Below are 21,719 nucleotides of genomic sequence, written 5' to 3'. Positions count from 1 at the left end.
TTTTTTTTTTCTCAGATAGCTTAGGAAAGATAAATTTGGACCAAAAAATCCAAGACTATAGAGAAGTAGACTTTTTATCAGCTCTGCCCTTCCCTGGGTACTGAACTACAGGCAAGTTGTTTAAACCCTCCACACACCAGTGTTCTTAAATGGAAACTGAGATATGATGGGACCTACTCTCTAGGGTATCTGTGCTTATTATGGAGTTAAGTACTCGACACAGGACCAGGGTTACAAAATGCCCTGAAAATTTAATTACACAATAATCTCAATAATAAGTAGGCATCTTGTTTGTTTTTTGCTCTAGATAGTTAGTCAAATTTCCTGATAGACATACTAATTTTAGGATCAAATATTCAGATGCCAACAGAGGCTAGGCAGGTAAAACAGATAAGCAAACAGAGAGGGTCTGAAAGACTCACATTCTTTTTGAACTATCTTCCATTTTCTTTTTTTTTTTTTTAAGATTTTATTTATTTATTTGACAGAGGGAGAGACATAGCGGGAGAGAGAACACAAGCAGGGGGAGTGGGAGAGGGAGAAGCAGGCTTCCCACTGAGCAGGGAGCCCAATGCGGGGCTCGATCCCAGGATCCTGGGATTATGACCTGAGCCGAAGGCAGATGCTTAACGACTGAGCCACCCAGGCGCCCCAAACTATCTTCCATTTTCATACGAGGAAAAGCAAAATATTCTCTACTAGAAGAAAAAGCAAGACAGGATAACAGTAAAAGACTGCTGGCATTTGGCCTCCAAGCCAGATATACAGTAGGGAGCAGAGGTAGAGTCTGTGCCTAACTGGGGGTTAAGTGTAGTGGTCTCTGGTCACTTCCAGCAAATTGGTCTGTGTGGGATTCATAATCTAAAGTTGACTATGTCTACTGAACTTTCAAGGAAACCAGAAATCCTGTATTGTAATGAAATCTGAATATTGGCCATGAATATATGTTGCAAAAAAAAATAGTGGGCGCACCAAACACAGTGTGCAACTAACTTTTCATTTTAGGCGTTGCCTGACATCCTCAGTAGATGTCTTTAGAAAGCACTGGTATGCGGTTCCGGAACCCCCTGTGGTGTATTTAAGGGTACTTTCTTGAATATGTTTCTTTGATATCCAACCCAGCAAAGCCCTAGAGAAGACATGTGCAAATTTTTTGTGTGCACATTCAGACTTGGCTTTTAACATCTAATACAGCCATAGTTAACACTGGCGAGCTTGGGCAGTGTTTTTCTATGGCACGCTGGCAGATGACCTTTGAGAAGCTAAATTTGAGGAGAGGAGTGCTGATTTGGATGCAGCCCCTTGAGACCCAGCCACAGAGGGGGTCTCTCTACACAGCTCCTGTGTCTGGTCTCTGCTCCATCGCCTCATTGTATGGGCGGCTGGGAGCAGTGGGCTTTATCAGCTGTTCTCTTTTGTTGTAAGCCTCATTGTTCAGTTTAATGTCCTTGATCAAAATCTCTGAATTTGCAAGGCCTGAGGATGTACACAGACTGCCTGAGAACTTAAGACGGGGATCATTTTGTCCATCTTTCTGACAGTGCAGGCTCCTGTCTTCAGCAGGGTTATCCCAAGGGTCTCTTCCAGGTACTGGAAGGAGTCACAGGGACTAGGAGGCTATTTGCATGTGATTTGCATACATTTACATAAGCCTGCATGAGCTCTGTAAGTCTGAGCAGGGGTGATTCTGAAGGTCTGGATCCTTATTTCCTCTGCCTTGAAGACAGTCACCCCTAACAGAGTCCTTCTTTATTAGATGTATATCAGGAAACAGGTCATTGGAGGTTGGAAGGAGATAGAATCCTAGCCAAAACAGAATGAGCCCATTAGAAAAAGCTCTCTGTTCCTTCTGTTCCTTTAGAGCAAAACTAAGTAAATATTTATGGAACACTGACCATTTGCCAAATGTAGTTTTAGGTGCTGGGAATTCACATTGGACAGCAGTCCTATTCACTTTACCATTAATTTTAATGAAGGAGAATGGGTATAAAAACAATTAAGAACAAGAAAGAAAGAAAAAAGATAAACCTAGGTAGTGTTAACAGCTATGCAGAAAACAAAACGGGGAATTGAATCAGGGAATAGCTCAAGGGGAAGGACGTGGCATTGAGTAGTCTGCCCTGGGAAGACAATGGGACCTACATAATAATCAGGTCAACTGTGTCAGGAGCTGGGGAGAGTTCTCTAAGCACAAGGAGCAGTGGATATAATCCAGAATGATCTACATTGATCTACAATGATCTTAGGTGCTTTTATAAAGATTTAAAAGCATAGTGTCCCCTGTAGTTTGGAGAGAAAGGAACCATTCTATGAAATAAATGGACAGGGGTTAAGTTGTGTGGGCTTGTGGGTCAAGGTTAGAGTTTGTGTTCTTCTAAGTTCAGAAGGAAGCTGTTGAATTTTGAGTTGCAGAACGGCATATCTGATCCACTCATTTAAAATGGGCTTGACCACTAGGAATAGAATGGGTAAAGGGAGGAAGGAGAAGAGGAGTGGGAGGAGATGGAGCGTGTTAGGGCATTGTTGCTGTGGTCTCATCCAGATGAGAAATAGAAGTGTCTTGGCCTGGGATGGTGTCAACGGAGAGGAGTGGATGGAAATGTCTTTTCAGAGTCTAACCAACAGGATTTTGTAGTGGATCATACATGGGGTATGAGGGTAAGGGGAGAATCAAGGAATTATTTATCAAGAATTTTGCTTTGAGGAACCAAGCGGATGAGAGAAGCCATTTGCTGAAGTGGGGAGACTTGGTGAGGAGTAGCCTGCAGGGAAGGAGGGAAGTAAGAAGTTGGGTTGTCATGCCTGTGTTGTGGATCAGAAAGGTTTTTGTTTTCCCCACAGTGGAAGCAGCATTGTTTAGGAAGAAGGACCAATAACAAGGAGCAGGGCAAAACCTGCAATGATGTTCCCATGACATTTCATTTTGCTGCTCACAGATTCCAGGTTGGTTTCTTGTGAAGGAGACCTTATCAATGCCCTTTCTCAATTAATACTGGCAGACAGGAGATAGCACGTATCTCTTAATGGGGGAGAGTATTGTTTACATATTGAATGAAAGTTTTCCATAAATAGACATGGTAAACTGGCAGGTAGTTGGTAAATAGATAGATAATGGCATTAAGTAGCCTACCCTGGGAAGACACTGGAGGTCTAAATAACATCAGGTAAACTTTGTCAAGAGCTGATCAATCTATTTTTTTTTTTGATCAATCTACTGATAGATAGGTAGATAGATGAATAGATGAGAAAGAGGATAGAGATAAATAATGATAGATGGATAGATCAGTCAGTGGATAGATAGATGGATCAATGGATAGGTATAACTTACAGTTTGAGAGTTTCATCAAAAGTAATCAGTGGGTCCACATTCAGCAAATGGTATGTCCCAGTCTTGTGTGCAAAAGGAAGTATTTAAGGGAAACAAAACCTTATTTCAATAGTGACAAAAAGACCCCGTCTCCACCACCAGTAGAACAAGATATAAGATGGGAAGCAGAGGGATGAAGAAAAAGAGTGATAAATTCATAACTTAATTATTCACTTAATATGGGTCCTTATATACTTTGTTCACAAACTCTAGATTTCTGTGGAGGACTAGGAAAGAACACTAAATATGTCCAGATAATCCTGAATCTTTATTTTCAACCAGTTTGCTCTATTTTCTGTTTGATTCCAAGGACTCGAAATGTTTATATTAGTCCACAGATCCCCAGAAATTGGCTATTTTCTTTTTTTAGGAAATGGTAGAATTTTAGTTGGCCAAACTGAAGTCATTTTCCACATTTATAAAGCACATTTTCTGAAATGTGCCAGATAATTTTTATTTTTATATCATTATAGAAATTCCTATATGACAAGATGTGGTTAATATAAAAGAGGAAGGTGTCAGTGTGAAGAAACCATTGGGACAACACATCTCAGAATTTTATGTCTCTTTCTGGTGATCTAAAATGGGGCCAGACATTTCCATTAATAAGCCTCCAGGTTGCAAGCATAGCACTTTGAAAAATCCTATCCTAAGACCATCCTGGGGTCTGTAAACTAGCTAGCTCATTCAAGTTGGATGAAAGTTCTTAGAAACAAAAAATTCTTAGGAAGTTCTAGAAAGTTCTTTGGTTCATCCAGGGTCCCATCCATTGAGATATTGAGCCTCTGTCTTCCTTAGGGGATCAGTAGGATTGTGGCCACCCCTTGGCTGTTCTTACAGGTCCATCACTTAGGTCAGATGAGAGGATGTCATACCTCGCCCTTCTGGGAAGAGCTCTCCTAGTCAGAAATATCTTCTCTCGCATCCCAACTTTTACCATTGCTTTTTTTCAGAAGCATATATTGAAAGACCTCTGGTGTTTGACCTTTAGCCCAAGGACACAAAGTCTTCTGCAAAAGGCAGCATGCCTGCCCTTCTTTGTCTTTCAGGAATTCCATATAATGGATGTTTTCATAAAAACTTACCAGCAGGAACAGGAAATAATCACCAAACCCTAAAACGTGACCATTCTTTGGAGGTTGTTCCCTAAATTGTGCCCAGTGGGTATGCAATGTGCAGAGCTTCTCGATTTGCAAGTATTGTTGTATGCTCTTTTCTTGAGTAAAAGTTCCTAAGGGGCCAGGATTCATTTTACAGAAAATGCTCCATCCAGAACACTGGGAAAATTACAGGATTCTGTTAATCTTATATACAGGTTGTTTGAAAGTTACCTTAGATATCATGCATTGATTAAGAATTTTTATGGTTCCTGAATGCACTGAACTGTATTCCATACTCATTCTCTAGTGGATAAATGTCATTTTCTTTGGGATGTAAAAAGCACTTCGGAATTTTCTGGGTTATAATTAGGAATGACAATTATCAGAATATGTTGCCGCAAAGAATTCTGCTTATGTGAGCTTTCAAATTTTTGTGAACTTAACATGAAGGGACATAGGATGGATTATCTAGCGGTGATCCATGGAAGAAGACAAAAAATTGAAATTATTATGGTGGTTCAAGAAAATATTGATATGGAAGAAAATTAATTACCACATCATTTTCAAAAAGTTCACCTGTAGCTGGTCAGTAGTTTCCATACTATTAACTTGTGTTGGCAGTAAATCAAAAGCATAAACCTGTTTTTCCAGGTATAGGTTTCAAATCATTTTTATGCATTCCCAAACCGTATAGCCTGTAAATAAAAATAAAAAAATACAACAACCCATTTGATTTGTGGTTCACTTGCAGTGATATGAGTTGTTGAATCAAGTGTGATAATAATGTTTTTGTATATTTGTTTTAAGGCTGGAAATTGAATCCAGTTGTGGGTGCGGTCTACAGCCCCGAATTCTATGCAGGTAAAGAGTTCCTCTTTGCATGACTTCTTTTTCATCTGTTTTAAATGTGTTTTGCCTGCCAGTAAAGAACAGGTTTCATAAAATAATTTGAACTACGTAAATCCCTCTCCTAAGAAGTTCTGAAGGATTTTTTTAAAGCAAAACCAAAAGTGTTTAAAACCCTTAAAAAAAAAGGGGGAATCGTGTATGTGTGTTACACTGTGCAGTACTCACGGCCCTTCTTACGACATTTTGCATTGATTTTTCCTCAAAAAAGCATCGAGACTTTGTTCGAGGGCATATTGAACAAATGTAGAGCTGTTCATGCCCATTTTATTTCAATCTGCCTGGATGTGTTTTTTAGCCATCCATTTCCATGTGGGGTTACCTTTCTTTCTTCCTGGCAAAGCAGAGAGTTGGCTCACTTATTCCAATAATGTGGCAGTGAGTTGAAATTGCCAAGAGAAGGATTATTTAGAAAACGAAAAAAACAAAACAAAAAAAACCCCCAAAAAACAAAAAGCAAAAAAAATGAAGTGGTCTTTCTTTCTCTATTAATCAGTATTCCTTAGCAATTCCATCTCTCTCTGCTCTGCCTTCCAGGGTAGGTCTCTCCCCTCGCCCCTTCCCTGCTACCCGCCAACTACCGGTTGATCAGGAAATCCCTGTAGAAAACTTGTTCATCACATTTTGGGAGAGGGTAACCCAGAAGCAGCAGTGGTAGAGATTTTGGCTCTGCTTGGCCTGTCACTTCTGCCCGTTAGCCCCTTGTTTATTAACAAAGCTGCATTTAACACCTTAGAACGTTAGTAGATTTGTCACATGGGGATTGAAAAGAACTCTTTCTTTGATGGGGCCCTTGCTCTTAGAAAAGGAGAAATAAATGACCAGTTGGTCCAGATCCACTCACTTAGTGACCTCTTCACAGTAAGTCCTACCCCTTCTTGGTCCCTTCTGGGGTGCCATCTGTCGTTTTCCTAATCATGGATCAACCCTAGCGTATGACAGAAACATAGGACACTCGGATGGATACTCTAGCAGAGTCACCAACTCAACAAAGAAAAAAGTGGTAAATCTAGGAAGGCCCATTTGATAGCTAAGGTCTGGATTTCAGATAGGCAATGTTTGTTCTTCGCATGTGATTTTTACCACAAGCCTGGGTTAAGTCCAGTGACTCTATGACCGTGAAGTAGCTGCGTTGACTCTTCTGGGGGAGAAAAGTCTTTGCTGTAAGGCTTTCCATGGTTATATGGTGGAACCCACCTCATGAGAGGACACTTAGCAAAGTGAGGAATGTAAACACTGTACTCAGACAGCCCAGGTTCAAATCCTGCCCCCCCCCCCCACTTGCCAGCTGTGTGACTCTAGGCAAGTTACTTAACCTCTCTGTGCCTCAGTGTCTTCATCTGTTAAATGGGAGATGATAATAGTAACAACCTCACAGGAGCTTATTAGAATTAAATGGGTTAATATATGAAGACTGGTGCACAGTCAGCACCACATAAACGCTGGACAAATAAAAATAAATTAGTATTCCATCTCTCTGCCAGAAGGGGAAAATTAATGGAGAACTGATTGTGATGAATTCTGAGTAAACCACTAAACTAAGAGATTCTTTTCTTAATACATGAGAGGACTAGGCCTTCTGTTCTCAGCTTGCCTGTTTGGGGGAAGTTAATTTCTGGGATTGGAGGTAAGGCAGTCTGTTTAGGGGCACAGATATTGCTGGGGTACATCCTTGTCCAAAACTGCAAAGAAAGGACATCCCTCAAAAGGGCATGCAGGAGGCCAGCCAGCAGCTTTCATGCATCTGGGGGCACTGCCCAATGAGATGGGGTAGCTGGGAAAACAAGCTGACACATTCTCTGCAAGTGTGTGCACCTGGCTACGTGCATGGTTTCTCCCCAGAATAATGGGTCAAGGACAAGAAGCAAGAAGCCATCTGACGAGGAGGTAGGGTATAAATGTGTCACTTGGGAGAGAGAGAGGAAGGACATGTTTCTGGTCCCATGCAGTATAGTTGCTGGTCATCCGGCTCGAGCAACCAAGAAACTCTCCTTTATGTGTGATCTGAAACCTATATGCATATCTGTGGGTGTTTGAGAGGACATTAAGACAGAAGAAACCATTCAAACTGGCTTGTATATATAAGAATAAGTTAATCTCCATGACTTTGAGAACGGGAGGACAGCCATTCAGATTAGCCCTGAGCCCAGCTGCGGAAGTTAGATCATGGGACTATCGGGAAAGAATAAGTTATAATAAAGATTAATATTTACCGAGTATTATCTGTGGCCAGGCACGGTTCTAAGCACTTTACCTAAATTAATGTATTTAAATCCTCATGGCAGTTTTCCAGATGAGAAAACTAAGGTACGCAGAGTCCCTTAGCACTAAACCGCTAAGATTTCAAGCGGGTAAGAAGCTGGCTAGATTTTGAAACCGAGAGCCTGTGTTCTTTACAACTGGGTTATATACTGCTTCTTTTTTGTGTTTAAATATTAAAATTTGTAATTCTTATGGACTGTGTCCTATGATGGTAGATCAGGCTCCTGCTCTATGTCCAAGCCAGTCAAATTAGAGAAGAGGAGTAAGGCAATAATTTTGGATTTTTCCAACCAACACCACCACCCCGGCCACCACCACCACTTCCTCCATATTCAGCCAAGTTAACTGGCTGTGTCAGGGGCAGTTTTAAGGATTCTGGACAACTAAATAATTATTTCTATGAGATGCCCCAGTAAACTTAAATCTAAAGAAATGGGGCATGAATAAGTAAGTGTTACTTGAGAAATCTGTGTATGTGTGTTAGTGTTGCCAATATGTGGGCTACCCTTAATAATCGGAAGACTTTTCTTTTTGCCTAAATTATCTGTGTATGTATGTCAAAGAGTTCATGATATGCAGAAATATAGGGAAATGCTGCCAATCCAACACTCCAGAACAATTCCTTTGAAATATTTGAAGACCCATAAACACTGAGAATTGAGCTAACTTAAATCAGAAGTTAAGACACCAATATGGATGGAGTGCATATATGCAAATGTGGACATAGCATGTATTCATTTCGCTATGGAGATATAATTACTAACGTCAACCATTTGAATGTCCACGATTAAGAACTTAGGAGGCTTCTTGGATTTCCCCAACTATAAACGTAGTCTGGATTTATCTTGCAATTTCGAATGTGCCTCAAAGCTGAAATGAAGACCTTGTCATTGATTTGCTGTGGATATTTAGCAGGCCAGCCCTGTGTCTGCCTGAGATAGAAAGCCAGGCTTATTAGGCACTCCTATATATAAGATTTTCTATTAATGACAAATATCATAATATTCCCATAGTATAATTATCGATTTTCTGAAGCTTATGCAGAATTAACAACCCAGCCTCCAATTGTCTCTCAGAACAGGGCATGAAAAGTTCACATATTTTGTAAATTAAAATCAATATTTTCAATCTCTCCTAAAGGTAATTTTCCTAATTTAGTGGACTTTTCCCTAACATTTATTTTCTCTTTAATTATAAAATGGCAGGTTATTGATTTTCGTATATAACCTCTTGACGCCCTGAGTGCATTTTTATTGCTAACGTGGGGTGGGGGTGGAGAGGGCAGGAGCACCTCTTAATGAGGATCTTTAATTACTAGCTGAACAGTATTAATTTGCTTTGATAAATTATGACGCACACTCTCCCTCACGCACACGTTCCAGGGGAAGCATTTAGAAAGCTGTTATGAAAGGCCTTTCATTTCGGGTGGTTTTTCTGAACTCTTACCAAGTCCTACCCGGAAGAATGCTTACCCAACACCAGTCTGCAGAAGCAGATAGGCATAAATCAACACATACCATGAACCCATGTAAATCTCCTCCAAAGAAAAGTGGGTGTTTTCCTACAAAGCTACATGGTATTGATTGTTTTGCCTACATCTAATCATCTTCGGGCTCCTTGAGGCTTATTCTCAAGATAAATGATTGATAAGTCAATTAAAAAAATGTGCAGGTAGATCTCAAAATCAGTGTCTAAGACCATTCCATTTCAGACTTTTTTTTAAAAAATTGAGGGCAATAAATACAAGTACAGTATCTGCAAATATCTGTTCCCAACAGTATGCTTCAAGTTACTTAGTATCATCAGAAACAGTGTTTCTAAGAATCTCAATGAGGAGGCCTCAAAGGGGGTCCTTATAGTTCCCCCTTCATTGTGAGAAGTTCCACTGCCATCTAATAAAAAGATTAAAAGAAACAGTGGTGTCTTTTAGGGAGAATCATGATAGCTAGCCAATGAAACTGTTGATTGAAAGCAAACACCTTTAATCTTCATACATAAGTAAAACAAAATAAAAATAAATAACAAAAGGTTACACACAGTTGTCGACATGGGACTGACAAATGGCAAATCCATCCGTTTCTCAGTTGCCAGTAAGATGGCTGCAAAGCTCACCCACGCTGTATATCATATCTGCCAACTCATTTCTGTGATTAAATATTCCATCAGTAGGGCTATAAGGCGGCAAAGCTTAACAAGATTCATAAGATGCACCACTTGAACACACATAACTCACTTCCGTGGATGGAGAGCACCCTGCCTGCAAAGGAAAATTGGAATTGAGGTAAATTACTCCACGAGTCATGATCAATAGGGAAAGGAAAAGATCTACCAATGCAATGCAGATCTAAGATATAGTTAGGTCCCGATGACAACAAACACACAATTCAAGTCAAAAGTAGAGAGATGCAGAGTAAATCAACTTGAAAACCTTGAGGATGGCAATGAACAGTAGTCTGGCGACACTATTATTATTAGTGGGGGGTTTTTCAGTGCGGGGAAGAAAAAGGGGGTCCTTAATTGGATTTTCCTCCTAAAAATACACATTTCTGGTTTCAAAGGGGTGGGGGGAGTACTGAAAGAAGGATACCTGGCTGCAAAGTCACATATGAAGGTGGTTGGGTCTTAAAACTAGGTTATCCTGGGGTTATAGGGAGGATCAGGTAAGGTAATGAGTGTAAAAGAACTTTATAGACTGTAAAGTAAAATAAAACTATGAGATCAGTGTGATGACTGAAGTCATCAGTTATGTCCACCTCGGTAAAAACCTGGCCACGGACCACAGGCCTTGATACCAGGCTGGCTGATGGGAGACTGGGTTGGGATCTCAGTATAAAGTTTAAAAATGAAGAGGATGGATGTAGCACTCTGTGATTGCTTATCTCGAAAGGGCAGGTGTATTTGACCTTGGATTACCCGTAGAGAGGTATTGGTTTTCTATGGGCTTTTGGCCACTGTGAACCATGATTCATCTAAGAATTGAGTCAAAGGAAGGTAGATGTCAGTCTCCCTCCCAGCCGCTCCCCCCATTTCACTTCATTGAGTCCATTACAGTTAAGAGAATGACCTTTAGCCACACTTTTGGACGGACTTCTCTCCAATTCCCTTCCTGCAATTTGGATACAATAGTATCTGAAAAAGAGTAAGATTGTCAGAACCTGTGATAACTAGGGTCCCTGACACAGGCTGCTTTCCTTTTATTGGCCACTGTCCTAGACTTTGTGTTGGCTTGGGATGATGTGCCCAAATCCTGGGTACAAAGGATGCGTTTGGGGTGACTACCTTAGTATCCTGAAAGAATGTAAGGTGGGTCTGCAAGGTACTTGCTACCACTCAGAGCCCCTCAAAGCAGCAAATATTCAGACACGCCTCGTGGCTCTAACACTGCCCATGTCCACCCAGAGGGCCAGTTTCGACTAGACACAGAGCGATGGCTCCTCATGAACAGTGACCTTTGGCTCTGCAATGTTTTGTATAATTTACACATCTGCCAGATTCAAATGCAGTGCACTTCAGTGAACTGGAACAGAAGAGTCCAGATTTAAGTCCCCAAGCAAAGGATTTTCAGCCTAGAAATGTTCCACTTCAAAGACTTTATCTCATACATCTGTTTACCTTCGCCTCCCCTTTTGGTTGCAATTCACTTTCCTTCTCTCTTCTCCTTTCCCTATCTGTCTTATCAGATTTCACTCCATCCTTGCCCACATTTGGCCTTAATTTTTATCTGTGTCCTTCCCTGCCCCACGGAAGGAATGCAGCTCAGCTTTGATGGAACCTGTGGGGGATTTTGCTCTTCAAATAGGATCAGAACTTGATTATGTGCTTAAAACTGCACTTCCTCAATAAATTAGTTCCCATTCTATTGCATGGAAAGTCTACCAAGAACAGCTCCCCCAAGGCAGGAAGTGATAAGACAGCCCTTGTAGGAGAAGCCCCCGACCTCTGCACATCATGGGAGAAAGACAAGGTTTGAATATTTGGCTCTGGATCAATTTCATAGGGAAAGTTCTGGGCTGCCATCATTCATACATGAACAACTCAAAACATCAGCAACAATAAGCCACTCTGGGCACTGACTGTGCCAGGCACTGTGCAAAACACTTTGCATCTCCTTGAATCCTCATAAAAATGTTCAAGCATTCTCTTCGTTATAGAAATTATGAAACCAAGGCTTTCTGGAGAGTTTATCTCCTCCCTCATATCACAGAACTGGTATGTGAAAAATTGGTTTATTATATAAACGTCTTTTTTCTAACCTCAAAGCCCACACTTTGCATCACCTTGCTGTGCAGCTTCCTCAGTAGGACTAGACCAGGACATGCCTGCCATGTCTTCTATCCTTGAGGTCACAGAGGATGAAAATAATTAATAAAAATATCTTTGCATGTAATATTACCTGCTGCATGCCAGACTCCGTGTTGGGATCATTGCATGTTTACAGAGCTTATAACTTCGGAGGATAAGTGTCATTTTCCTCATTTTTCAGATAAATTAGAAATCTAGTGATATTATTTTGCCCAAGGTTGCTGACTTCAAAAGTTAAAGAGCTGGGTCCAAAGCCAAATCTCTGTGATTTCAAAGCCCATTCCACTTTATTACAAGTTACCTCCCACACAGATGCGTTAGTTAATCCAATATCTTGGATTAATGGCTCTTAACTGGGAGTAATTTTATACCCCAGGGGAATTGGGCAACTTCTGGAGACATTTTCCATTGTCACATCTTGGGGGCATGGGGTTGTTCACTACTGGCATCTAAAGAGTGGAGGCCAAGGATGCTGCAAAACATCCCACAATGCACGGGACAGCCCCCACCACAAAGAATAATCTGGCTTAACATGTTGATAATGCTGACGTTGAGATTTGAGCTCCTGCTCAAGATGGAGAAGCATCTGTAGTTATCAAAGGCAATCCAAGAACTTAAAGAGAGACATTCGCCCAAATGCTTCCTTTTCTTGGCATTACTCTGTGATTTTTTACTCCAGAAGGGAAAAGCATAAAGCTTGATTTTATGCTGCAGAGCTGTGTTGGGGGTCCACAAGACCATCTTCAGTCTCTGTGTTTGGTTGGATGTGCTCATGGGACTCAAAAAGGCTCTTATAGTCACAGTTCTGATTTATTACAAAGCAATACGGATTAAAAATCAGCAAAGGGGAAGAACACAAGAGATGGGATCCAGAAGAAACTGGGCAGGAGCCTCTGGGTGTGCCATCCAGGTGGAAGTATACGATGTGCTTAACTTTACCGGCTTTGGTGTCTGACAACACACACAAAGTATTGCCAGACAGGAGTCAGTCCGCTTCCTGGGAGGTGGTCACAGGGATGCAGAGCCCCTGTGTGAGTGATATCAGCTACTCAAACCTTAGCCCAAAGAGCAAGAGTAAGCATTCACCATAAATCACATTGCTACGGTAAACGATCTTATCAAACTGGCCATGTATGGCCCAAGGCCTCAGGCATCCAAAAACAGTTTTATCAGGTAGACTATTCCTAGGGTTTAGAACTCATCTGCCAGGAGCTGTCCAAGGGCCAGTCCTGAAGAATGTGCAGGGTTTGAGCAGCCCAGGCCTGCTGAGTTAACCCTTTCCCGCACAACAGAAGGAGGAGGAGGAGGAGAAGCAGAAGGAGAAGAAGCTTGCAAGCTCAGGAAAAAAAAAAATATATATATATATATACATTCGATGGTAGTGATGAGGAGGAGGGGGAGGGTGGTATAAGACAAGACAAACCACTGTGTTTGTTGGTTCTAGGAGAAAAGATCAAGCTGGAGTCAGTTATTAAAGAGGAAAAAAATGTGTGCATTTTTCACTTCAAGCAGAGGTCTGCAAATTTCAGTAAAGGGCCAGTCTGTGAATAGGCTCAGCTGTGTGGGCCAACAGTCTCCCCCAGCCACTCACCTCTGCCGCTGTAATGCAGGAGTAACAACAGACAACGCATAAATGAGTGTGCACGGCTGTGTCTCAGTAATGCTTTAAGGACACAGAGATTTAAATTTCATATAATTTTCATGGGTCATCAAATAGTTGTCCTCACCCCATCCCCAGCTGTGTAAAATTGTGAAAGTCACGGCCCTCCTTCGCTGACCCTGGCTTAAAGAGTCCAGATTTGCTGAACTCAAAGCCACCAGCTTATACCCTGGGGAGGTTTTTTTTAGCATTGCATTATGGTAGCAATTACACAATCCCGCATGAACCCATGAGATTAGCTGCTTGTCATTCTACCGCATCATGTTCATCAAGGAAGGGCCAAAGAGAGAGGCCGTGTATAAAGTTGCACGTACCCCTGGCTTTTGTTAATTCATCCTTTAGCTCAGAGTTACAGTGCTGAAGGCCTGTAAAGTGCCAGGCACTGCGCATGCGCTGGGGAAGTACCTCTTCCCTCAAGAATTGCTTAGAGCATTGAAAGATACAAACTTAGTGTATAATAAATAATGATACCTGCCTGCCAGAACACTAAAAAAATAATAACCCTCTCTGTATTAAGAGCCAGAGAACAGGGGGTACTAATTGGGTTTTGAAGGATAAGTAAGAGTTCTCCTGGGAAGAAAATGAAGAAAGATCTTTGTAGGGGTGAGTAAGGAGGACTTTGGTAGAGTCCAAAGGAGCTTCTCAATCTTTATCTTCAGAATCCATTGAGAAGTCCTAAAAAAAAAAAAAACAAACAGGTGCTTGATCTTCACTGGATATAGAAATTTCTGAGGCAGGGGTGCCTGGGTGGCTCAGTCGGTTAGGCGTCTGCCTTCGGCTCAGGTCATGATCCCAAAGGTCCTGAGATCAAGCCCCGCATCGGGCTCCCTGCTCAGCGGGGAGCCTGCTTCTCCCTCTGACCCTACCTCCTCTCATGTGCTCTCTCTGTCTCTCTCAAATAAATAAACGGAATCTTTAAAAAAAAAAAAAAGAAAGAAAGAAATTTATGAGGCAAAATCAGATTTCCCCCAAAGGCTGAGAAATAAGTTGCAAAAGACCTGATAATCCTGTATAAAGGAATGAGGGTTCTGTATTTCATCCTTTGAGTGGCAGGCAACCATTGAAAACTCTGAAAAAAAAATATATTTAAAAAACAAAATAAAACAAACAAGAATACCCGGTAATGAGTTAGCTTGCATATCTACACTTAAAACAAATAATAGTCTTACCATGAGAACTCTTTCAAATATGTGAACCCAGTCCTGAAAAACTGAAAGAGGTAAAACCAAATTAGCAACTTCTCACCCATCCGAGAGAACGGGCTCCTGAAAGACCCCAGGATTACCAAACCAGTGCCCCAACACCAAAGCTGTGATCAAACTCATTTCCTGGTTGTGTCCTGATCTCTTCCTAGGAAAACAAATTACCAGAGACTTTAAAAATGACATGAGTTCATTTTTAAAAATATTTTAACTTGTGTCACCATTCTATTATAAACTATTTAGTTTGGACGGTCTTGTACTTCCCACTTTTAAGGTTCTTTTCAAAATTTATAGTTCAGCGTTATTAGCCCAACCAAGTTGTGTGTAAATAAAGACAAATTGGCCAAATATTATTTAATACCTTGTATGTTAATTATATGTAGGTACTCCTTCTCCAAGTATCAAATGAAGCTGTCTTTTTAAAAATGTAGTGTAGAAGAACTAACACACAAATAGCAAAATCCTACTTAAATTAACTACATTGGTGACAGTTAATGCATTTCTAGAACTTCTATGGACCTGTTACAACCCATTACAGTCGAAATATTGTTTTATGAAAAATTAATAAAGCCAGTGGAAAATGGAACCCAGCATCTGCATTAGCTGTTCACACCAAAAGAATCAGCCAGAATTAATTATGCCGTATGCTACATTCTAATGAGTTTTTCATTAAACAGTATACCATGATGGAAACTAAACAAGGATTATTCAGAGAATAATGCCAAAGGGTGTTTTTTTGTTTTTTGTTTTTTGGAGGAGATTAAATTAGTTAATGGGTTACACATTTAAACCCGACGCAAAGGTTAATCGATGTACACTTATCATGGTATTAAACCCAGTATCATTTTAAAAAACACGAACACCCCAATATCACTGATACTTCCTCTGGGAAAAAAGATGAGTCTACTTGTGCGTTTCTAGTATTTGTTTGATATACACGATATTGTAAAGACTGAAACCTTCCGTATTAATTCCCTGTCATTTTTGAAAACCATTTTCACCAGCTGAAATATTCTTTTGCTTTCAGCCCACGGTGTGTGTGTGTGTGTGTGCGCGCGTGGTGTGGGAAGCATGTTTAAACAAATGTATCTGATTACTCTTTGGGAGATTCAGAGTTGAAGTATATTTTCTGCTCTTACCAAAAAGAGTGGGGTCAGGAGTTTAAACCTAATCTGGGATATGGAAGGGGACTCAAGATGAAACTCTTCCCCCATTCCACAAATATTTCTAGTCCCTCCTAAAATACAACTCCATACTAGCAAGTGAAATAGAAGAGGGGGCCCAAGGGAAGCCTGTCGGGAGGGATTTTTGGACTCCTGCAGTATCTTAGGGGTTCTTGTCCCTAGGAAGAAGAGAGAGAGGGAGGAAGGCATTCTGGGTTCTCTGCAGAGACTTGTAAACTCCACAGATTTTAGCTAAAACACAGTTTCTTTTTTTTTTCCCATTCATCATAATTTGCAGACGAAAATACCTTTCTGAGCTGGGAGATAAATGTGCAGTTGGAAGGGACTCATCTCAGTTATAGGGAGGAACGCCCTCTCCCTGCCATCCTGCATGGCCCTGCCACATGGGAATGCAGGCCCAAACCCATGTGGCCCCATCCCCTGATTCCTCAAGAGAAGCCAGACATCGGTCTTGTGACATTAAACCTCCCCAGTTTAAATGTTGATGATTAATTCCCAATCTTAAAATGTTCTCCATTAAATCTGTTATGGTTAGCATTCTGTCCAGGACATGGCCAAACCCAACAGTTTGGCAGCCATCCATTTGCTCTTCAAGGAACAATGGAACAAAATAAATCCCTCAAGTGCTATATTTTGAGATTCATAAAAATAGTAATAGTTAATAGCCCATTATTATTACCGAGATCACTTATTACCTACAAATTGTCAACCCCTTCCATGTAACAGATATGATCCCTACAATAATTCTCAGTGAAGTAGATTTTTTTTTTTTGGTCCCCATCTTACAGATGTGAAAGGGAAGTCTGGGACCTTAACTGACTTCCCCAAGGTCAAAGAAACTTACAGTCACTGAGGTCAGAACATAAAACTAAGGATAAAATTCCCCAAACCCATACTTCTTCAGCTGCACTGTCAGGCCTTGAGAGTTCCCTATTTTTCCTCTTTCTGTGTTTCCTTCCTGCCTGTCTTAGTGTGATCTTGCAAGTGGGATTTTCTTATCTATAGAAGCTACATCCTGCCCAGAGGCTTCCTTGGTGGGATTTAAAACCCTATCACAGATTCTTAAAAGTGATCATGAGGTTCTAGCCAACATCCTTAGTCTGGAAGAGCCAGGGGTTTCCAGCCAGAAGGCAACTGAGGAACTGTTCAAAGTGGCTTAGTGCAAATGGGGTTGGTTGGTGGATATTTATCGCTCCACGGTTGGAGAGGTTGTTTAAACACCTCAAGACCAAGTATCACTATAAATAAGCTGATGTAGCTCCGTGAGTGAGTCTGAGCTTTGGAGTTACACCAAGCTGGCTCAGATTTCAGTTTTGTCTCATATTTTTCTCTCTCTGGGCTTTATTTTCCTTGTGTGTTTGATAAGAAAAAAAATCATAATGTGTGTACAGCGTACCTGGTTCAGTACCTGAAACTCAGTGGCATCTTAATGGTCCCTCCCATTAATATTAGCTGTAACTTGACGTTCTTTATGTCATCCCTAGCATTTTACTATCGTTGGCAGTGTGGGCATCCCCTGGGAGCTCACTGGAAATGCAGATTCTCATGCCCCACCCCAGGCCTACCAGATGAGAATATTCATTGTAGAATGGCCCCCAAGTAATTCAGTGCCTATTAGAATTTTAGAAAGAAAGGCTCTAGGGTAGCCCTTACCTAAATACTAATAGCCACAACCCTGAAGGAGATAAAACGTATTTCCATGGTTTTTGTTGTAGTTAAATTGCTTGCCTTCCACAAATACCTTATGGAACAATTTTTTCTAGTTGTTTTATTATCTTGAACAACAATGAATTAGAAAGAAATTTTTGGCAAGCATTCAAAGAACATGCCTTTAATTTTTTTGGTTGTTTTTAACAAAATAATTGAAATAATAATTTATTATTATGATAATTCGTGACAGCTTCCCAGGGAGGGGCTAATGTTGTTCTGACAATCACTATTAGTGTCTTCCAAACAGAAAGGGGACATTAGAACAGGGGTCAGCAAACCTTTTCTGAAAGGTCCAGAGAGTGAATATTTTAGCCTTTGTGGACAATAAGGTCTCTGTTGTAAATACTCAGCTCCATCTTGCAGCATAAGATAAGTCATAAATAATACGTAAATGAACAAGTGTGGCTCTGTTCCAATAACTCTTTATAGATACTGAAATTTGAATTTTATGTGATTTTTCACGTCACCAAATATTAGTCTTCTATAGATTGTTTTTCAACCAGATAAAAATGTAAAAAACATTCTTAGATCACAGGCCATACAAAAAAAGTGGTAGACTGGATTTGGCAGAAAGCCTGTAGTTTGCCTACACCTGATTTGGAAGATTAGCCTTCAATCCATGGGTCCCAGGGATCTGTTTCATTTGATCTGCATTCAGCACCATAAGATTTCTATCTGTGTGACCTTGGGCAAGATTCTAAAACTCTCTCTGTCTCAGAATCCTCATCTATTATACAGATGTGATGATAGTACCTGTCTTACAGGGCTAAGAGTAGGAGATAATCCAAATTAAACAGTGAATGCGTTTGCTTGGTGCTTTTTGGGTAATTAGTAAGCCATTTTTTGAATCATTACTGTTGATGTGCTCAGTATCACATTGAGTCAATTGAATATTTTCTGTAAAAATCACTATTAGTTGAATTTTGGAGGCAGGAGAGTAAGAGTGGTTCAAGTAAGTCATTACATTTTTTAAACAACAAAAAATCAGGGAAAACTTTGTATAGAGATTCTTTGTAGTATTCCTGCAACTTTTTTTTGTATAGTCTGAAATTATGTCAAAAAGAAAAGTGAAAAGAAAAAAACCCACAAAATCATGTATTTCTTTTTATTATGAAAGTCAAAACTTGCATCATAAATTGGAGTGAGAGATTATCTACAATCTATACAGATTTACTTCAGGGCTCCTTTAAATATGGAAATCCCCTGGCACAATTAAAACATGATTCACTTTATAAGAATTAAGTATACATCCAACAGTTTTCTACAACATCTGTGCCTCAATGGAAATACCTCTGTATTTAAAGCTCGACCATAACCCTTCAGAGAGGGTCATCTTACAGGCATGTATAAAAGCATTAAGTATTAGCTGTGAAAATATTCTTACATGGATTAGCTCAACGCCAGTCTATGTTCAAAAATGCGTAACCACAAAAAGCATCCACAACCCAAGAGGGCTTTGGATAAATGTGTCCATTGGAAGCAGTAACCTCCATGGGCAGGGAGTAGCACACAGCAACCTCCCAGACCTCTGTATCTAACAGGAATTTGCTGCCTGTATGACCCTCATGTAGTACAGTGCCTCACTGATCCTCAGGGCAGAGCTCATTAGGAGGCAGGTGGATATATTAGTCTGTTTGGGCTGCCATGACAAAGCACCACAGGCTGGGGGGCTTATACAACAGAAATGGATGTTCTCACAGTTCTGGAGGCTAGAAGTCCAAGATCAAGGAGTTGGCAGGGTTGGTTTCTTCAGAGGCCTCTCTCCTTGACTTGTAGACGGCTGTCAACTCCCCAAGTCCTCACATGGTCTTCCCTCTGTGTCTCTGTCATAATTTACTCTTCTTATAAGGACATCAGTCACATGGAATCAGGGTCTACCCTCATGGCCTAACTTTAACCTAATTAGCTCTCTAAAGATCCTATCTCCGAATACAGTCACATCTTGTACTGGGGGTTAGGACTTCAATGTATGTATGAATGTGGAGTATATACACTTCATTCCATAATAGTAGGGCAGGAATGGGTAGGCCTTCTTTTGGATGGGAAACCAAGAGTGGCCTTGCTAGGATTATGCTGTTCGTGATCTTCTGTACCTTCTTTACCAGCCCACCTCCAGAGAGTCTGACAGAATAGTTAGGACTGGGAAGTTATTCTTTGTGTTCAAAATGCTACAAAGGAAAGGCAAAATTTGTCGATGCACAAAATAGCAATGATAAGAAGTAAATAAGCTCTTCCCCTTTGCCCACAGAAGTACTCAAACCAGGTATATTCAGCCATTTTTACTTTTTTTCCTAAAGATGTGGAGATGCCCTTGGGCCTGGATTAATCAAAGTACATCCAGAGCAGGACAGTCACCTGGGTTGCTGATCAGAAATGCAGATTTCTGACCAGCTGAGTCACACTCTTTCGGGGTGGAGGCTTTGAAGGCATCCCATGTGAGTTCTCCCCAGTGGATTCTTAAAGTCTCATAGGCTTTGAAAACCTCCAATTTTAGGAAGGCAAGAACTCACAGCCTTGAGGTTTGAGGGACTGGCTCTCCTCCAGTGTTTCTCAAAGTATGGTCTCCTGACAACATGAGAGCTTGTTGAAAATGCAAGTTCTCAACTCCATCCCAGACCTATGGGATCAGTCCAAAACTCTGGGAGTGGGACCTAGCATTCTGTGTTGAACAAATCCCCTAGGTGATGCTGATGATGCAGGTGATTTTACGAACCCATGGGGGACTGAGGGCACCCCTTTCTGAAAGTACCAGTCCTATGAAGAAGACGTTTGCAGGTTTCTCTTACAGTGAACTAAGAGCTCAGAGCTTGTTCTTTCAATTATGACAAGAGTTTTCCTGTTTTTATGCTAATTTAAAAATATATTTTAAAAATCATTCTGTAACAATGGAAGCAGGAAAGAGTCAATGATAAAGTGAATCATGTTCTAGGAGCCTAGATAGCTTTGTTTCCCACCTGGAATTTGCCTCTGATGGATGCTAAGGCTTTTCATAAACCACATCCTTGTTCTGTGCCATTTTTTCCCCATCTCTAAAGAGGGACTAGTACTACCTGACCCTTCTTATTAGGGAGGAACAACTGTAGTGTAAAAATGTGTGGGGAAATATTAAATAAAAAATTTCTTTTTTTTTTGTATAAAATGAAAGTACTATTTTTGTAGTGATTACTATTACTATGAAACATTTTTAATTATGACTGCAATATGTTACAGAAATGTGGAATAGACATTTTGCCAGTCATAATAGTCATGTTTCATAAAAACTGTGCCAAAACTACTTTTAAATTTTATTGATCTCAGCAAGCAAAGTAAATAACTATAGGGTCTCAGGTTTGGGGATCAATTCAGACTCCTTCCTTTGTTCCCTTTCTTGTGTATGTATTTGTTCCTGAACCTACGAGTACTAAAAAAGACAGCATGTCGTTCTTTTGAAGGGCACAGGGGGCTCAGCAGGCATGCCCCAGAACCCACACGGTGCCCAGCACACAATAGATGCCAATCCGCATTTGCAGAATGAATGGCAGCCTCGCAGGCCACCTTGTCTTAGCTGAGCACTCGCGACAGAGTAGCTATCTAATGGCCTCCTGCATTCATTCACCATTTGCCTGTGGGATTTTTCCTCTCAGCCCTCTTTGCCGCCTCACAAGGCCTAGTGAGAAAAGCTGGACCCCAGCAAAGGGCTCTGTTTGCACGTGACTCTGGATCAGCACACAGATGCTTTCGGAGGCTCAGACAGCACATGCCCCTCTCAGAACCTTCCACAGCAGGTGTTCCTGAATCCCTATTGGCTCTCAGAAAATTCATAAAGTGTGGTTGTTTTTCTTTGTGCCTTTAATTTTTTTTTTTTTTCATTTCAGTAGCAATAAGAGCATTCTTCTCCAAGTGTTCTAACTCTTCATCTTCGAGCTAATGAAGGGAGTCAGCCACTCCCAGTTGCTAGGCAGTTGGGGTGTTTTTTTGACATGTTTTTTTTTCTTTCTTTCTTTCTTTTTTTTTTTTGTGGAATTCAGAAAAAACAGGACGGGCCTA

General features: G+C 40.7%; 1 protein-coding gene across 17 annotated transcripts in view; it reads left to right on the top strand.

Moving 5' to 3' along the window:
* RBFOX1 (RNA binding fox-1 homolog 1) overlaps positions 1 to 21,719 on the top strand; it is a 1,962,285-nt gene that overhangs the window by 1,856,855 nt on the left and 83,711 nt on the right. For all 17 annotated transcript variants that reach the window (XM_081820076.1, XM_081820073.1, XM_081820088.1 and 14 more), the window contains one exon: positions 5,275 to 5,328. In XM_081820076.1, the coding sequence (XP_081676202.1) occupies positions 5,275 to 5,328 (54 nt within the window). The remainder of the gene's footprint in view (positions 1 to 5,274; positions 5,329 to 21,719) is intronic.

This window comes from Leptonychotes weddellii, chromosome 5, assembly GCF_054177405.1.
Source record: "Leptonychotes weddellii isolate Sample4059 chromosome 5, ASM5417740v2, whole genome shotgun sequence".
Lineage (NCBI taxonomy): Eukaryota > Metazoa > Chordata > Mammalia > Carnivora > Phocidae > Leptonychotes > Leptonychotes weddellii.
This window is presented reverse-complemented; position numbering and strand designations above follow the sequence as displayed.